Source organism: Jaculus jaculus, chromosome 10 (assembly GCF_020740685.1).
Source record: "Jaculus jaculus isolate mJacJac1 chromosome 10, mJacJac1.mat.Y.cur, whole genome shotgun sequence".
NCBI lineage: Eukaryota > Metazoa > Chordata > Mammalia > Rodentia > Dipodidae > Jaculus > Jaculus jaculus.
Window position 1 is genome coordinate 113,116,294 of NC_059111.1, and position 18,387 is coordinate 113,134,680.

The following is an 18,387-nucleotide window of genomic DNA, read 5'->3' on the forward strand; positions in this document are numbered from 1 at the left end:
AGTGAAAAATTTTGAATGATGAAAGAAAAAACTCAAAACTTCTTTCTCATCATCTTCAAGTTGTAATGCCTTGTCTGTGGAGTTATGCTCATTTAAAACATTCCCTCTAAATGTGACTTCATTTTGTAACACCAGAAATCTTCTTGTTCCCTTTAAACGCCTCTCTACTGGAAATCCTGCAACATTGCAAAAGGAAAGCTCTTGTGCCACAAACTCAGAGACCTACTTGTTCTCTGGAAATGGTAGTAAAATCAGATTTGAAGCACAAATGTTACAAATGTTCTAAAACCAAAGTGCACGGGAACCCTGAAGCTCACATTCTTGTGGCTGCTGCTGGCCTCCTCAAAGAATCCTCATTACCTCAAAGGCGGACTAGTTAGGGAAAGCAATAAAGATCTCACATATCATTACAAACATGCATGCAGCTGATCAAAATGTCAACAAGACATCACTTTTACCAAATCAGATGCAGAAAAATTATTTCTATCAATACAGGCTATCATGCTGCTGCTTATTAAATTTGCATAAGGAGTTTCCAGACTTGTCTAGATTCAAAGGCCTTCTCACTCTTTGTGAAGTCAATAAGACACATGGTATACATTTATACACATCTACCAAAAAATGATGTTGTTATTTCCCAGGTAATTTAAACACTCTATTTATAAAGCAGAGCATGAGTATTCCATCTTTGATTTTATATTTCAACAATATTCTAATATACGTTGAGCATTCTTCTTTTAAATATTTTATTTTTATTTGAGAGAGAGAGAGAGAGAATATGGGTGTGCCAGGGCCTCTAGCCACTGCAAATGAACTCCAAATGCCATGTGCCACCTTGTACCTCTGGCTTACGTGGGTCCTAAGGAATCGAACCAAGGCCCTAAGGTTTTGTAGGCAAGTGCCTTAACCACTGAGCAATCTCTCCAGTCCCCATGCTGAGTATTCTTAAACTGAAAAACAAAGGGATATATACATGACCTTTTGAATCATTCACGTTAAGAAAAATCTCCAATTTCAGATTTTGGGGTTAAGGATACTCAAAAATAGTCCACATTAAACATTCCAAATGTTGAAAAACTCTGAATCTGAAATACTGTAGTGAGATTCAAAATTTTCTGGACAATAAACTAGGCATCAAAGGCTATCTATTTGTGATGGTTTGAACGAGATGTCTCCCATCAACACACGTGTTTGGAATGCTTGATGCCCAGCTGATGGCAATGTGGGAGGTGGAGCCTTTTGGAGGAGGGGAGTTGTTGAGGAGGGCTCAGCTCCCCTTGCTGCTGCTGTCCACCTTATGCTGGCAAGGAGATGGCGTCCAGCCTCTGCCCTGCCATCTTTCCCCTGACATTATGAAATTTCCCCTAAAGATTTTAAACAACTTTTCTCCTGTCTGCTGCTTTTGGCTGGGTGCTTTGTCCCAGCAAGAAGGTAACTGCAACAGCATTACTTCAAAGCAGCAGTTAAAATATTCCTTGGGGTGGCTCAGCCAGGCTCTGACTTGTGGAGAAGGCTTAACTGATCGCGTGATCTCCAGCGCAAGGAAATTAACCATTCAGGCCCTTTCTGATTATAGACAGCTGTGCTCATGAACCGTGCAGCAGCACACTGAGCTCTACTTCCCTGGAGGAGGAGCACAACGAGGGATCACACAGCAGCAACAGGACTTCCAGGACAAGTTACTGTGTGCGTGAAGCCCAAGGCGCAGACACTCCACTGAGCAGTGGAGAGGGCATTACTAGCACAGACTTGCCACTACCTGTTAACGGCACGAGAGCACTCCACATGTAGAAGTGGAAATAAGGTTTAGTGTAACAATAAGTAACTTGGGCTGGAGAGATGGCTTAGTGGTTAAGGCACTTGCCTAAGAAGCCCAAGTGCTCATGTTCAACTCTCCGGGCCCCACACAAGCCAGATGCACAATGTGACACAGCGCACAAAATCACACATGCACAAGATGGTGCCTGTGCCTGAAATTGGACTGCAGTAGCTGGAGGCCCTGGTGTAACAATTCTCTCTCTCAGATAAAAAAATAGTAAGTAACTTAGTAACACCTATGTAAAGTCATCTCAAAAGCCATTCCAACCTGTAAAGGATGATGATAAATAAATGATTTCTTCAAATAAATTGAGTGCTGGTCAGTGATGAGTGCATTAGTCCTATTCACATAAATGACTCAGTAGGATTCCCTGCTTTGGGAAGAAGACCTGCTACTTTACTACCTAACCTGGGTGGATCCTGAGTCAGGAGGAGGTGGCCAATTCAAGGATGTATGAAAGAGACAGGACTAGAGGAGCTGCAGAGCCCAACAAACACAGAAACAATGGGACTACCACTATGCTTCAAACTGTAAAACCACTTAAACAACAGTTGGGCAGACAGACCTTTGTCCAGAGTCTGGCCCTTGGGATGCTCATACAACATTACTTAGTTACATGGCTACACCTGAAGCAGTGGGTCTGAATCAAGGATAACATAGCCACTAACTTTAGTGATTCTCACAGAATTGAATAACTGCCCCATGCGTCCAACAAGACAGTCAAGACCCAGGCTTTATAGTATTGTCACCTGAGTCACCAGTGTCAAGTGTCAAGTCCCTATTAAAGGTCAAGGCCACTATGTTAGTACTTTTTCATCATACATTATTTAACAACATCAAAGATTTCAATACAGGAAGTAAAGCTCCCACAAATTCATTTCAGTCATCACAGAATGGAAAGGCAGTATAAGGACCTTCTTGGACAACAGAAATCTTAATAAAAAGATTAAGTGTAAGGGCTTTACAAACAAACTTCCGGGAGAGGCTGGGGTCATCGCTGGCGCCAGGCCATGCGGGCCGACGGCAAGAGCACTGCTGCGGTGGGGCCATCCTCCCTTCTCACCGCGCAGCCACTGGGCGAGGCCCCGGGCCGCGGCAGCTTACATTTGAGTGTGAGTCTTCTCATGATTAGTGAGAATGTAAAATTGGCCCGCGAATATGCATTGCTGGGAAAATAAGACTCTGCGATGGTCTATTACCAGGGAGTTCTTGACCAGATGAACAAGTATCTGTACTCTGTCAAAGACACCTACCTCCAGCAAAAATGGCAACAGGTTTGGCAGGAAATAAATGAAAACCCTTGAAAGCTTTAAACTGGACAGCATGCCCTTGAAAGCCCCACAGCATGAGCTCCCAGCCTCAGAAGGAGAAGTTTGGTCCCTGCCTGTCCCTGTCAAGCGAAGACCCTCACCAGGGCCTAGGAAACGACAGTCTCCTCAGTACAGTGACTCTAAACCACACAGTAGCCGTCCAGGCACAGCTGCCAGAGCTCACTGTCCATTTGCACAAAATCTCCACAACGACAGAGGGAAGGCTGTTCGTTGTCATGAAAAGAAAGAACAGAATTAAGGAAGAGAGGAAAAGAACAAATCACCTGCTGCAGTTACAGAAGGAGAGACAAATTTGATAGCACTGGATATGATAAGGATTTAGTAGAAGCCTTGGAAAGAGACACAATTTCACAAAATCCCAATGTTCAATGGGATGACATTGCTGATCTAGTAGAAGCTAAGAAGTTGCTTAAGGAAGCAGTGGTGTTGCCAATGTGGATGCCAGAATTCTTCAAAGGCATAAGGAGACCCTGGAAGGGAGTACTGATGGTTGGCCCGCCCGGCACGGGAAAGACCCTCCTTGCTAAAGCAGTGGCAACAGAATGCAAGACAACGTTCTTCAATGTCTCTTCATCAACTCTGACTTCCAAGTACAGAGGAGAGTCTGAGAAGCTTGCTCGTCTTCTGTTTGAAATGGCCCGATTTTATTCTCCAGCCACCATATTTATTGATGAGACAGATTCCATTTGTAGTTGCCGAGGAACTTCTGAAGAGCATGAGGCCAGCCGGAGGGTGAAAGCCAAGCTGCTGGTTCATATGGATGGTGTTGGAGGTGCCTCAGAAAATGATGACCCTTCTAAAATGGTGATGGTTTTGGCAGCAACTAATTTTCCCTGGGATATAGATGAGGCTTTAAGACGGCGTCTTGAGAAGCGGATTTATATTCCTTTACCATCAGCAAAAGGCAGGGAGGAGTTACTACGAATAAGTCTTCGTGAATTGGAACAGGCTGATGATGTTAACCTTACAAGTATCGCAGAAAACATGGAAGATTACTCTGGTGCGGACATTACCATGTGTGCAGGGATGCATCCTTGACGGCCATGAGAAGGCGTATTGAGGGTCTGACCCCAGGAGAAATCCGCAATCTTTCAAGAGATGCACATGCCTACAACCATGGAGGATTTTGAAATGGCTTTAAATAAGGTTTCTAAATCAGTATCAGCTGCAGACATTGAGTGATATGAGAAATGGATACTGGAGTTTGGATCATGCTAACGTCTCACATGTAAACAGTGGGAAATCTGCCTTAAATCTTTGAAAAATTATTAAATGTAGTATTGCATTGCAAAAAAAAAAAAAAACAAAAAACAAAAAACTTCCACTGGCTATGATGGCATATACCATTAATCCCAGCACTGTGAGTTCAAGGCCAGCCTGGGACTACAGAGTGAGTTCCAGGTCAGCCTGGCTAGAGATCTTACCTTGGAACAAAAAATAAAAAACAAGCTAGGTGTGGTGGTGCACGCCTTTAATCCCAGCACTCGGGAGGCAGAGGTAGGGGGATTGCCATGAGTTCAAGGCCACGCTGAGATTACATATTGAATTCTAGGTCAGCCGGGGCTAGAGTGAAACCCTACCTTGAAAAACCAAAAAATAAAAATAAAATAAAATAAAATAAAATAAAATAAAAAACACCTTTAAACTTTCATGTGGAAATGATAGCATATTCCAATCAGTGAATTCTGGAAACTTCACCACATTATATATAACAAGTTCTAAACTGGGTGTAGTGGCACATGCTTTTAATCCCAGCCAGGTAAGAGGATCGCCATGAGTTCAAGGCCACCCTGGGACTACGTAGTGAATTCCAGGTAAGCCTAGGTTAGAGCAAGACCTTACCTAAAACAAACAAACAAAAAAAACAAACAAAACAAAAAAAAAAAAACCCAACTTCTAAATTTCACGTATTTCTCTGGAAATCATTTACTCATGTTTTCACCTCAGCCAATATAAAATCCCTATGGAATGCAGCTTCTCTTCTTGCAAGCCTCTCCTGTCTACCTCTCATTCTCAAGAGGCAAGCTGCCTGGCTCTCTGTCCCTCATGGTTTGTCTAACAGATCTACTCTGGCACAGGCCAAAGATAACTCAAGCGGTCAATCTCTCTGCCCTGCAGTCAGACGGCTAAGGCAGCAGGATGAAAAGACTCTTTACAATGGAATACAGACACTAAGTATGTACTTAGTTTTTAAAAATATTTATTCAAGGCCAGGTGTGGTGGTGCATGCCTTTGATCCCTCGGGAGGCAAAGGTAGGAGGATCACCATGAGTTCAAGGCCACCCTGAGACTCCATAGTGAATTCCGGGTCAGCCTGGGCTAGAGTGAAACCCTATCTCGAAAAACCAAAAATTATTCATTTATTTGAGACAGAGAGCAGGAGAGAAAGAGAGAGAGGAACAACGGGTGTGCCAGGGCCTAAAGCCACTGCAACTCCAGACGTATGCACCACCTTGTGCATCTGGCTTACATGGGATCTGGAGAACTGAACCTAGGTTCTTAGGTGCCTTAACTGCTAAGCGATCTCTCCAGCCTGTATATAAGTAATTTTAACTGACCCATCAATGTCACTGGGGAATTTTTCTATTGCTGGCCCCCTTCTCTCCCTGTCCCCCCTTCCCATGGTCATTTTCCATGTGAGCATCTTCTGGTTATGAGCCCTCCACATATAGCTGTCCCTAAGGTTGCAATGACCTGGGCATCCTCATTGCACGACAGGGCCATCAATGCCCTAAGTAATGTGTAAGCTCATTTTCTCAGCAGTCTATTTAAGATAACATAAATTTTCATTCTACCATCACATCTGGTTGGGTTTTAAAAAAAGTATACTGAATAATAACAAGGTTAAAGATATGTTAGTGATCTGATCTTTACCAATGAGCATTCTTCAAGCTCCAACCTTGTTAGCTGTATTGGTTCACTTCTACGTAAATGATCAGGTACAGAAGGAATTTAGAAAGGAGGATTGGAGGAACAAGCTGTGCTCACTGTGGCTGGGGAGGGCCAATATGCATACACAGCCTCGGGGGCATGTGTACTAATATTGGCATAATTTCATGATATTTGTGGCTGGAAATCAGAATCACGCAATGTGGCATATCAATTTTCAACTCTATCCAATTTCAACAAAAGGTGCAATAAAGCTTCACTTACCATGCACAGTCACTGCATGATTACCACGAATCAATCTTAACCTGTCTCACTCATCAGCCACACCTACCTCTTTCTCTGGAGTGGCCTAACTAGAGGAATGCATGTATACTTGCCTTGCCTCCCTCGACTAGAGTATCGTGGTTTCTGCAGCTAGCCTTGCTCTGCTCAACTCTCAAGGAGGCTACAGAGAGCCAGGTGCCCTATACTCTGACTTCCTTAATTTTGCTCACAACCATAACAAGTGGCCTTCCTCTAGCAGGCTCCATAATTTAATACGTGAAGCCTGGCATTTATTTGTTCCGGTTTTTGTACAGTGTCAGCTCTATGTGAAATCTGCAGTCAATCACTAATGACTGAGTGTTCCTAGGGTATAGCTTCAAGTCTCAGCTCAATAGCACTAGCCACATGGCTATGGCTGCATAGGGTTCCTCATGGGCTCCTTGCTTCTTCCATCTGGCATCTAATTCCCAGTCTTTCATGGACAAGTTTCCTCATTTGAGATAAGGCTGAGTGTAACTGGGATCAATTGATATTCTGCACAAGTGAAGGGCTACTAGGTTTGGACTTCTGACTCTTGTCATAGGTGACACCAAGGCACGTGCTCTCTCAAAGAAGGGGCTACTGATCAGGAGGATCTTGGGGAAGCCCTGAGGAGGTACGGAGTTTTTAGTAAGAACTTGAACTTCAAACAAGATACATTACTTCTTGAGTCTCTAAGCACTATCAGATACCCTGAAGGATTATTTTAAATATTCATAATTTTAAATACACTTTTTTTTATTAAACTGAGAAAATGATGAGATCTCAAATCTTGCCCCTTTGGAATGTTAATATTTTAATTTTTGTCTCTTCTCAAACCTTATTTCCTTTTGCTAAGAATCTATGCGCTATATAAATGCATATTCACCAGCAGTGAATTCTCCCATGACAGGACTTCAGCTCAGTGGACACGAGAGCTTTGACAACTCACTGGCCATGCATAAGCAGAATTTTATTCTGGCTCCAGGGTGAGCTGGAAGGGCTCAGCAGAGAAGAGTGTTCACAATCACCCTGAATCACCTCCAAGGCCCAGGAGTGGAACCCAAAGGTGACTGACATCAATTCAGCCAGGCCTTTCAGCCCAGCTACCTACTCCCAGGTGCAGCTCTAAGCTAGTGACTCAACCTTGCTGGGTCCTGTTTTCTGAAACAATAACAATGGGACCCTATTTCATGGGGACAGCAAGAGGTGTAATTCCATCATGGATGTCATTCTCATTTTTGTGAAGTATTTTTGCAGAAGGCAGACCAGACTGCAAAATGAGACATATGGCATCTGACAACGTCCATGTTTCCTCAGAAGGTAAAAGACAAGTAAGCCCCAACTCCCATCTGGCATTAGCGTTTCAGAGTTCAGGAAGGAAAGCCTCCATAGAAAGCAAGTCACCAAACGCCAGAAGCTGTTGCTCCTCTACCTTTCCAGTCTACTGCTACCTCTCTCTGCCCCTCCACTGTGGACTCATGTCTGCTTGGCACAAGGCCTGACACACAGGCTGATATGAGTATTCAGTAGATGAGAGAACGAGCAGCAAGCTAGCCCAGCCCCACAGTCTCAGCCTGGAAGACTAGAGTGCAGGAGCTCTCACTGGCGCACAGCTCAGGTACCTACAACATGGTGGAGTGAAGGCAGGAAAGGTTAGACTGTAACCGGGGCCTTGGACAATGAGTCAAGGCCTACAACTCACCTGCCTGGATCCGAAGCACAGAGTGCAGCTGGATAGCGAAGAAGCCAAGACCCAAATGGCCCTGAGCTTAAAGACTAAACAGTAACAGACTCAGCTCTCTGCTTTGCTAAGACAGAAGTCACTCTGGTCTCTGTTATACTGATGCCAAACCCTTCCATACTGCAACAAGAATGTTGTCACTTACAAAGTTCATACTTGAGAACACACAATCAAGTTAAAAAACACATCTCATATGCTTTAGGTGAGTTTACGATTCCCTATTGGGCAGCATGTGGCCACGCTATAGAAGACCGGCATACAGATTGCCATCTTCTTCCTGTATATGTTGTGTAAAGAACCAACATCAGGGGCCAAATGGCTTAGTGATTAAGGTGCTTGCCTGCAAAGCCAAAGGACCTAGTTTCGATTCCCCAGGACCCACATTAGCCAGATGCACAAGGTGGCACATGAGTCTGGAGTTCATCTGCAGTGGTTGGAAGCCCTGGTGTGTCCAGTCCCCCCGCCCTTCTCTCTCTCTCCCTCTTTCTCTGTCAAATAAATAAACAAATAAATTTTATTTTATTTTTTTTTAAAAAAAAAGAACCATTATTCAATCTGGAATGTACTACCTAGCCAGCCTCTCTTGCTATGCTATAGATGAACCTGAAAACTGAAATGCTTGTAAGACACACAAAATTCATAAAACCACCAAGAATTGAGTAAGGTACTTTTCCTCCAAAAAACAAGTATAGCACTATTCACTCCCATACATTAACAAGACATTTTGCAAGTCAAATCCTATTAATAAATGCAGATCAATTTGGAGCAGAAATCACTCAATGAAGAGCAAAGAAAGCAGGAGGAAATCTGCACCATGGCAAAACACCCTCCCACCCAGTGTCTGTGTACAATTTTTAGAGTTGCTTCTAGATCCTGGCTTAAGGTCCAGTTAACAGGAGGTGGGGGAATGAAACAAGTAACTTGCTGCTGCAGGCGCATCGGTGCTAAGAAAATATAAATGCATACACACCAATGTTGTTAGGCCTCATAGAAACATGAGCTACTGCTCCCCTACCGACAAATGCTGGAGCTCCACACACTGTACACCTGTCATTTTTGAGTGCCAGCAAGGCTAGAGTCTATAGCCAGCCTTCCCTGTAGGCATGCGCCACAAGACCCAGGAAACATGGGCACCTGAGATGTGTATAGTCTGCAGCCTGGGCCTCCCACAAATGATCCTTCTCTTCCCAGCTGCCTGTGAATGCAGAGACCACTTAGGACCAGAGGAAGGGAGCTAATATATATGGAGCCTAGTGAGCTGAGCAGTAAATTCACTTTACATTTCTACTTGTGAGGCTAGCCCACACAATGTAGACACTGCTGTGAGGCTGCCTGGGTGCCAGAGCCATAACCCCAGATGTTGTAAAGGCCACACGGCGAGTGTCTGACACAGCAGGCAAGAGAACCTCACAGCTGCACAAGCTGGCCCCACTACTGTCTGAGTCAGGACCTGTGTTCCAGAGCCCTCCATGATGAGGGTCAAGACTGAGCTGAATCTACATCTTGCTCTTGCTCCACCCCTTCCTGTCCTGCTTCCCTGGATCCTCCCTCAGGTTCAGCTTCTGCTACCATAAGACACCACTGTCCCTCCAAGTTTAGTCCAATTGAACCCTGGAAGGGCCTCATGCAACACACACCTTCTGCCCAATTTCAGTATGAATGCAGACATGCGCATTTGGGGACAATAAAATAGAAAACTAATGGGGGTCCCAATACTACAGAACTGTTGTGCCAAACCTGTCCATTCTGATTTTTATGCAAAAAATAAACTCCCTGTTGGTTGTATTTTTTAAATTATTTTATTTATTTATTTGAGTGAAAGTGGGAGGAGAAGGGGAGGGGGGAGGGGGGAAAGGGAAAAAGGTGAGAAGGGAAGGAGGGAGGGCGGGACAGAGAGAATGGGCATGCCAGAGCCTCTAAGCACTGCAAAGGAACTCCAGAAACACGCACCATCTTGTGTATCTGGCTTACATGGGTTCTGGGGAATCAAACCTGGGTCCTTAGGCTTCACAGCAAGTGCCTTAACCACAAAGTTATCTCTCCAGCCATGTTGGTTTATTTTTATTTAACATCACTGTTAACCCAGTTTGGCTGTATGGACCTAACTTATGTCATTTGAATACAAGTCATATCAAATACTGGAATATGCTGGCTACAGCCACAGGCAGTACTGGGCTCTCTGCTGGAAAGAGCCACACACAGTATTGGACTGTCTGCTGGACACAACCAAAGGAACAGACACTGCACACTCAAGCACAGGATTGATGGCACATTCTCTCTCCATGTGGACACAGCATTGTATCTGAGACAAAGCTGCCCCGTGATTCTACGTTCTGACTACTCTGCAAATGCTCCTGTGCCACCACACGTTAAGGAACCTCTATTAATGCATGACTATAAAGGACAAGACATAATTAAATTGTTTTTTAAACTGTTGGTGAATTGTGTTTACTTCACTTACAGAACTTTTAGTACTAATTAATTCTACCCTCTGAAAGGAAAGAATATCCTAATCCTTCTGAGTAACTGTTCTGTTTTGTTTTTCATTATTTCCCTTGAAAAATCCAAGGTAAAAAAATTATCATTCTCTCGTATAATTCTTACAAATTGTTCTTTCACTTTTTTGCATCTCTTGTTAATTACATGATGATATCAACATTAATCCTATTCAGGAAGAAGTGATAACTTCAGTTACAAAAAAAATGATGGAAACTTTGCATAAATTGCTTAACAAAGTTAATCGCATAAAGCCAAGAATAAAATGGCTTCAACAGCTATTGTATGACTTATCAGCTTCTCTGAAAGGGTCGGGTCGGTATGTTTTAATAAGACTAATTAAATACCTTAACAATGTCATTGAAACTTCAGAAATTATAACCTCCCTGTATAGCATGTTTCCATTTATTAATCTCACTCAAAATGCAAGGGACTCTATAGAAACCAACTGACACTAAAGAACACCTTTCAGTTCTCTTTGATTAAGTGGGTTCAATGCATGGAATAAAGACCACCAGTGACCCCTGACAGAATTAAAATTGCAGCCCCTATCACAATGAGGTAATCCTCTTATCTCAGCATTTACCACAGATTTTTTTTCTTCCTTTTATGCTGTAGCTTATTTAAATACCCATATTCAGTTTTCTAGAAGGCATTTTTATATTTACAAATGTAAATCAGGCATTTACAGAAGTTTTGAGTTTCATACTTGGAGCAATACTATGTAGATTCAAGTAAGGCTCCAGCAATAAAACTGGACACTCACTACACACTAAAACCATCTGTGGAGTACAAATACAACCTGTACTAACCTACCAAGGAGCCTCACACGCTCTCACAAACAAAGCCTTCTCCGTGCCTGCACAGCCGCGCTACTCTGAGCAACCCATGAGGCCCCTCCAGGAAATTCCCTAAATTATCTAGGGACAGTCACAGTTTTGTGGAGTTGGTTCAGTTTCTTGGGTTCCTTTTTTATTCCTTCACTTTTTGACATGTATACATGTTGTGCAGGGTGTGTGTGTGTGTGTGTGTGTGTGCATGTAGACTCACATGTGTGCATGCAAACATGCAGGTTGATGATAAGTAATGTCCTCAGTTACTCTCCCTTCATTTGCTGAGACAAAGTATCTCTCTAAACCTAGAGCTCATCGATGTGGTTAGAGCAGCTGGCTAGTGAGCTCAGGCATCACCTGTACGCACCTCCCCAGCACTGGGATCACAGGGCAGCAATATCACATCTAACGCTGCATGTGAGTGCTCAAGGTCCAAGCGTGGTCCTCACACTTCATGGAAAGAGCTTCACTCACTCAGCCATCTCACTGGCATCCAATCATCAAGTATATGCTGAGATTTAAGGAGAGGATACAGCATAAAAATGAAAAGAATGGGCTTTGGACAGGGACTAGCTTGGTTTCAAACCTACTTTTGCACAGCAATGTAAACAAAAGCAATTAATTCTTCCCAGGCTATAAAAACAGAGAAAATGACAATGCCTCCACTTCATAAGGCTGTTGGGCACAGGCTCTAAAAAACTCTGAAGTCCAGCAGTTACGTATCTGCCCTTTCTTCATTCACCCCCAAGTCTCAACAGCATGTGTTAGACTAGCTAGGAAGATGATATTTCACTTAAGAAAAAGAATCAATTAAAAAAGCAGAGCAGGGCTGGAGAGATGGCTTAGCAGTTAAGACACTTGTCTGCAAAGCCTAAGGACCCAGGTTTAATTCCCCAAGCCCATATAAGCCAGATGGCACATGGTAGCCCATATGTCTGGAGTTCATTTGCAGTGGCTACGAGCGCCACCTTGTGTATCTGGCCTACATGAGTACTGGGGAACCAAACCTTGGTCCTCACACTTCACAGTCAAGTGCTCTAACCACCAAGCCATCTCTCCAACCCTTATAGTTTATCTTTAAAATGCTTCTAAATTGATTTTTGAGTATTGTGTTTTGAATATAAAACCCCTCTATACCCTGCCCCCCATCCATCATAGGCTCCTATGTCTGGACACTTGCTCCCCAGCTGGGAGGGCTGTTTGGAAAAGATGTGCGAGCTTTAGGAGGTGGAACCTTGCTGGAGGAATGGTAACGCTGGGGGCGAACCTTAAGGTCATATGGCCAACCCTCCCTTCCCATCCACTTTGGGCTTCCTGACTGACCTGTGGCTCACACTCCTGTCCTCATGCCTTCCCCACCATGGGGAAGATGGAGTGTAACCTGAGCTGTTTGCTAAAATCAACCCTTTCCTTTTTTAATCTTCTTGTGAGATACTTGGTCATAGCAATAACTAATGCAATAGGTCTTTTAAAACTCCTGGGAAGATCATTAATGTGCTATCTGTGGGACATGCCACAAAATCCAGAGCACAAAGTAGTTACCACATTTCAAAACTTTGTTACTGCTACCCAATGTTACAGGTGGAAACACCATACTAAAGAGGTCTATTACATGGTGCTACCTATTCTGAGAGGGTTTAGGTCTATCCACGTGGCATTGCAATCCTGAAAGGGTTTAGGTCTATCCCCATAGCACTGCGTATCCTGAGAGGGTTTAGGTCTATCCATGTGGCATTGCAATCCTGAAAGGGTTTAGGTCTAGCCCCATAGCACTGCGTATCCTGAGAGGGTTTAGGTCTATCCCCATAGCACTGCGTATCCTGAGAGGGTTTAGGTCTATCCACGTGGCACTGCAATCCTGAAAGGGTTTAGGTCTATCCCCATAGCACTGCGTATCCTGACAGGGTTTAGGTCTATCCCCATGGCACTGTTTTCTGGAGATGGCATCACTTTAACAGCTTTGCTTAGCCAAAAAAGAAACAAAATAGTTTAGCATGTACTTTATAATGCAGTTCTTACCGAGTGGTTCAACAGTTACTATATAAGAACCTAGTTTAATTAGACTTCAGTTGTTATTTCCTCGCCTTTGAGCTGGTGATGCAGCTTTTAACTCACCCTACCTCCGCGCAGACATAAGGCATGCAGGCAGACTCCAAGAAAAGAGTTGCTGCATTTGACAAGCCACCGCATTTAATAGCTGCATCTACTGTGTTTAGCTGTTTTTGCTCCTGCTACAGATGGGAATTCAATGATATGATTAAATTTGATGGTATGATAATGTATGGTAATCATGATTAATCAGAAACCCAGAAGCAAGTGGAGGATGTTGGATATTGTGTCGCTTGCATTTTAAACTGCATTTTCTCCTTGCAAGCCTGACAACATTTGACAGCTGGAAGGATCTCCCACCCATTCTCCTGTTACTGCTCAAAAAGATCTGATAAGAGAAAGCGCCCATCACCCTTCCCTACCTTACGTGCTCACAAGTACAAGGCAATGCCACCGTGCTGGAGAACAGTGAGTTCACAAGAGCAAGGCTCTCCTTCTTGGAGTGTGGCAAGTACTGATTTTCATCTGTGGAGTTCTTGTCAGAAAGAAGTGGATTTGCTGCAGCAGTCTTCTCAGATATGGTTTGTGTTAACTGGCATTCAGGAGGTATCCAGAAAGCCTCAGTTACCAACATCTGATTGCACACGCCATTGTGCCACACTAGACTCCTTGTGAGGAGCCCAGCAGTAAGGCCACTGCTCGAAGACAAAACCAAGCCTACAAGATCACCTTTCTGAACAGTTTCCATTCCTACTCTGAACAAAGAGCACTACAAAATTAGCCAACAGCCTGCCAACTTTGTCTTTTACTGGCTAACAGAATCAAAGGACTAAAAGAGTGTTAACACCCTAGACCAAGAATCCAGGGATCATTTGGGATTTGTCCACAAAACCAGCAACTGGACTGAAAATAAAATCAACTAGGTTGACAAGGCCTCAATGTAACATCCTAAAGAGCTGAAACAATTGGCATTTTATGTTACAATAAGCCTCTGAGGACAAACCAGGACTGAAAACTATACTCAAGGATAAGAAAGGACTTAGCTGCTTCTTAGGCTTCACGATTAATGACAAAAATACCAGGAATAGCTTTCATGCTATTACCAGAAAAAACAAAGACCCCTGGAGCTGAAATCAAGTCAAACAGAAACAAACAGGATGTGTGAAAGGAAGGTACACTAGCTATCCATGTTCTGATGAAAACAAAACAATGTGTTGTGAAATCACAGCTGCAGCTCTGACAGAACTCCTACCTGAGATGATTCCAGCTTCTGCAAGCACTCATCACACTGCACAGCAGAGACACTTCACATCCACAACGGTAATACCGATTTTGATATGAACATGAAAAACAGTCAATCTATGATATGGTATTAAAATTTAGAAATATATATAAATATCTATATAATATATGTAGATATATAAAAACATATATATATCGGCAATACAGGGTTGCAACTTTGACACCAAAATGCCATCATACCTGGACTGTGAATTATTTTATCGCACAAATTTCAGCTTAACACACACTGAACTTCAACTATGGAGAAACACCAGAACAGAGTCTGTGGTGCATAAGGCCAGCAGTCATAAGCTTGGTTAACCTACAACTGATATTATTATTAAAATTTCACTCCAATAAAAATTAGCTTAATGGGGCTGGAGAGATGGCTCAGCAGTTAAGACATTTTTTTTGCAAAACCTAACAACCGGGTTCAACGCCCTAGTACCCACCTAAAAGCCAGAAGCACAAAGTAGCACATGCATTGGGAGTTCATTTGCAAAGGCTGGAGGACCTGGTGCACCCATCCTCTCTGCCTGTCTCTCTTCTCTCTCTCTCTCTCTGTGCAAATAAATAAATAAGTTTTTAAAATATTAGTTTAATAGGCTGGAGAGATGGTATAGCCAAAGGACCCAAGTTCTCTTTCCCAGGACCCACATAAAGACAGATGCACAAGGTGGTACATGTGTCGAGAGTTCACTTGTGGAGGCTGGAGGTCCTGGAGTGCCCATTTTCTTTATCTCTTTCTCTCTCTCTCAAATAAATAAATAAAAATATTTTTAAAATTAGTTTAAGGATATAAGTTAAATTTCATTTAATTATGCCCATTTTAAAAAAGTGAAAATTGTATAAGTTTTGTTTTGTTTTGTTTTTTCGAGGTAGGGTCTCACTCTGGTCCAGGCTGACCTGGAATTAACTCTGTCATCTCAGGGTGGCCTTGAACTCATGGCAATCCTCCTACCTCTGCCTCCCGAGTGCTGGGATTAAAGGCGTGCACCACCACGCCTGGCAAAATTGTATAAGTTTATAACGGCAAACAACTTTTAATAAAAATATCAAATTACATATATATTGCTTTATTTCCAAAAACTATGATTGCTTTTTTTCCCATCACATTTCATCATCACCAAGCAAATTAAATTTGAAAGCAAGACCAATGGTGAATTTATAGCACATTCACTCACAATCCCAAAAAAAGGTACAAAGCGCTTCCAGTGTTGGGCTTTGCGGTGGCAGTGGAGAAGTTGCACTCCAGAAGACGGTCTAATGTGTGCACTCACCTCATCTCAAGACAGTGTTCCCATGTCTCAAAAAACTATTTTTGATATTTAAAAAGCAACTAATTTTTAAAAAGTTAACAAAGTGTCAGAAGCTGGAGAAGTATCTAAAAAAGGTTAACTTCACAAACACAGGACTATAACCAGAAGGAGCAGCTGCAGACAGCACCTCATGGCACACAGGGAATAGTGCAGGTCAGGAAAGTACCCATAAAGTACTCTGACCCTTAAACCCACCCGATGTCAGGCACATGGGTTCCTGACCCAAACCTACTACCAATGCCTCAGATACATCATCTGCCTGGATAATAAGGCTCATCTGTCAACCAGACCATTTAGATACTCCCACCCAAAAGTTAGACTGCCTGGCCAAACTCATACTCTATCTCTGGCTTACACACAAATGTCATTCAAATTTCATCGTCTGGCCCATCCCCCCCACAAAATTTTTTTTTTAAGAATTTGTGTTCAGAGCTTTAGTAGAATCAAGAACAGATGAAAAATCAAGCTGAGAATTCAAAGTAAATGCACATTCATAGTTAAACACTCTCCTCCGGCTACAGGTGAAGTGAAGGAAGCCCACAAGTACGTGCTTTATTTTAAATCTACCTTCAAGTAGAAACTTTCATTTTAAAACAGGAAACAAAATGGTGCATTGATGCTAGTAGATTTTTGAAAAACAAGTCTCACTTTTATTTCCAATTTGACACACAGACCCACCCATCTATGACATGCCTATAAAGGCACCTTGACTAACAGGGCAATAAAAAATGAGAACTCATATCGTTATGATGAAAGACAATCCACTGATGATCCCGGATCCAACAGTTTCACAATTAAGGTTAATTCCACGCTTAGAACCCCACTGACCAGAAGCTGCTGCCAAACCTCTCCCACGCAGAGACTCCTGCCAGTACTGGACAAAGCTCATGACCACGCGGGGCTGGAGCGCGGCAAGCACAGCATCAACACCTGAGTCAAGAGGCTACCAGGAGCAGCTGCTACTCACCGGGAATCTTTGGGGCCCCACGGCAGGCCTTGGCTGGCTTGGTACTGGCAGCAAGGGCACTGCAAGAAAACACCTTGTGTTATAGTCCTTTCACAACCAGACCCATGGGAAAGGGGGCACCAGACCAAGTGTGACATAAAATGTATGCTGCTACATGAACTGTACATAGTGATGTTAGGTGTACATGTGGCTACAAAGTTGGTACTTTCGACCATTGCATAAAAGGAGAGGGGAGAGGTGGCTTTTCCCCCAACACGTAACAGCATAAGCCGAGTTGGAGTTTTCATAGAGAATTACAAAGAAAGAAGATAGTACTCCTCTAAAATAAGAAGACCTAGTTTGAGTAGGGCATGAACTGGCACTCGGGAGACTGAGTTCAAGGCTAGTCTCAACTATTTAGAGAAACCCTGTTGTTTGCCACATCCCTATCAGATTAGTCAAGCTATCAAACCCCAGTAACTGACAAATTTAAATCTACATCCTCTAGAATTGTAAGAGGAGGAGGAAAACAGAAGCAGGCAAAGAAAGCAAATGGCAAGCCATGCGAGCTGAAGAAAACGCTTGCACACAGAAGCGTGTCCAAGCAAACAAGCTGCCATGCTGACGCTGATTTCTCCCGCACTCTGCCCCAAGGTGGGTACACTGAGGCTTACCACTGCATAACATAAATGGGATGCATTTGTAGATAAGAATGTTTTAAAATGCAGTATTATTTATTTTCATGTGTTGGGGGAGGAGTGGCACGCCAGTTCCACTTGCCCCTGCAAACCAAATCCAGACATATGCACCACTTTTTCTGTTGTGTTCAATTCTTTAGTTCCCACAAAAAGCCAGATGCACAAAGTGGGCACAGGCATATGGAATTCATTTGCAGTGGCAAGAGACCCTGGCACGCCCAGGGATGGATGGACAAAGGAACAAACAAATCAACAAATAAATGCTTTTTTTTTGTATTTTTCCGAAAAGAAAAGAAACAGGCTCTGTGCTAGCACACCTTCCCCATGGAGCTTCCAAGTCACATAGGGGGTGAGGGCCTGAAGGGAATGAAAGACTTTCCCAGGCTTGGAAGAGCTATGACTGCCCCTGAGACAACACAATGGAGTCACTGAGGAAGGATGGAAAGACCAATAAAGAACAAATCATGCATATCCAACCATTTCTCTGCCATACTAAGAGTTCCAGTATAAAGCAGTACCGTTATCCTAATGCTGACCTCAACACTGACATTATCTAAGGACACAAGACAGCCTTTTCATTCTCCTGATCTACGCGTGTCAATATGGTAGACCTCAAGACCAGTGGCCATCCTGTCATCTCCTGCATTCAAAGTACCAACTTCTCCCAACTTTTCAAATTCCGCCTTTTGAAATTTCAAGT

The 18,387-nt window shown here is 43.2% G+C and overlaps 1 protein-coding gene and 1 pseudogene across 3 annotated transcripts in view; one reads left to right on the plus strand and one right to left on the minus strand.

Moving 5' to 3' along the window:
• Positions 1 to 18,387, minus strand: part of Rbm33 (RNA binding motif protein 33) — a 101,787-nt gene that overhangs the window by 33,804 nt on the left and 49,596 nt on the right. For all 3 annotated transcript variants that reach the window (XM_045160118.1, XM_045160117.1, XM_045160116.1), the window contains exon 9: positions 17,011 to 17,069. In XM_045160118.1, the coding sequence (XP_045016053.1) occupies positions 17,011 to 17,069 (59 nt within the window). The remainder of the gene's footprint in view (positions 1 to 17,010; positions 17,070 to 18,387) is intronic.
• LOC105944841 lies at positions 2,830 to 4,188 on the plus strand (annotated as a pseudogene).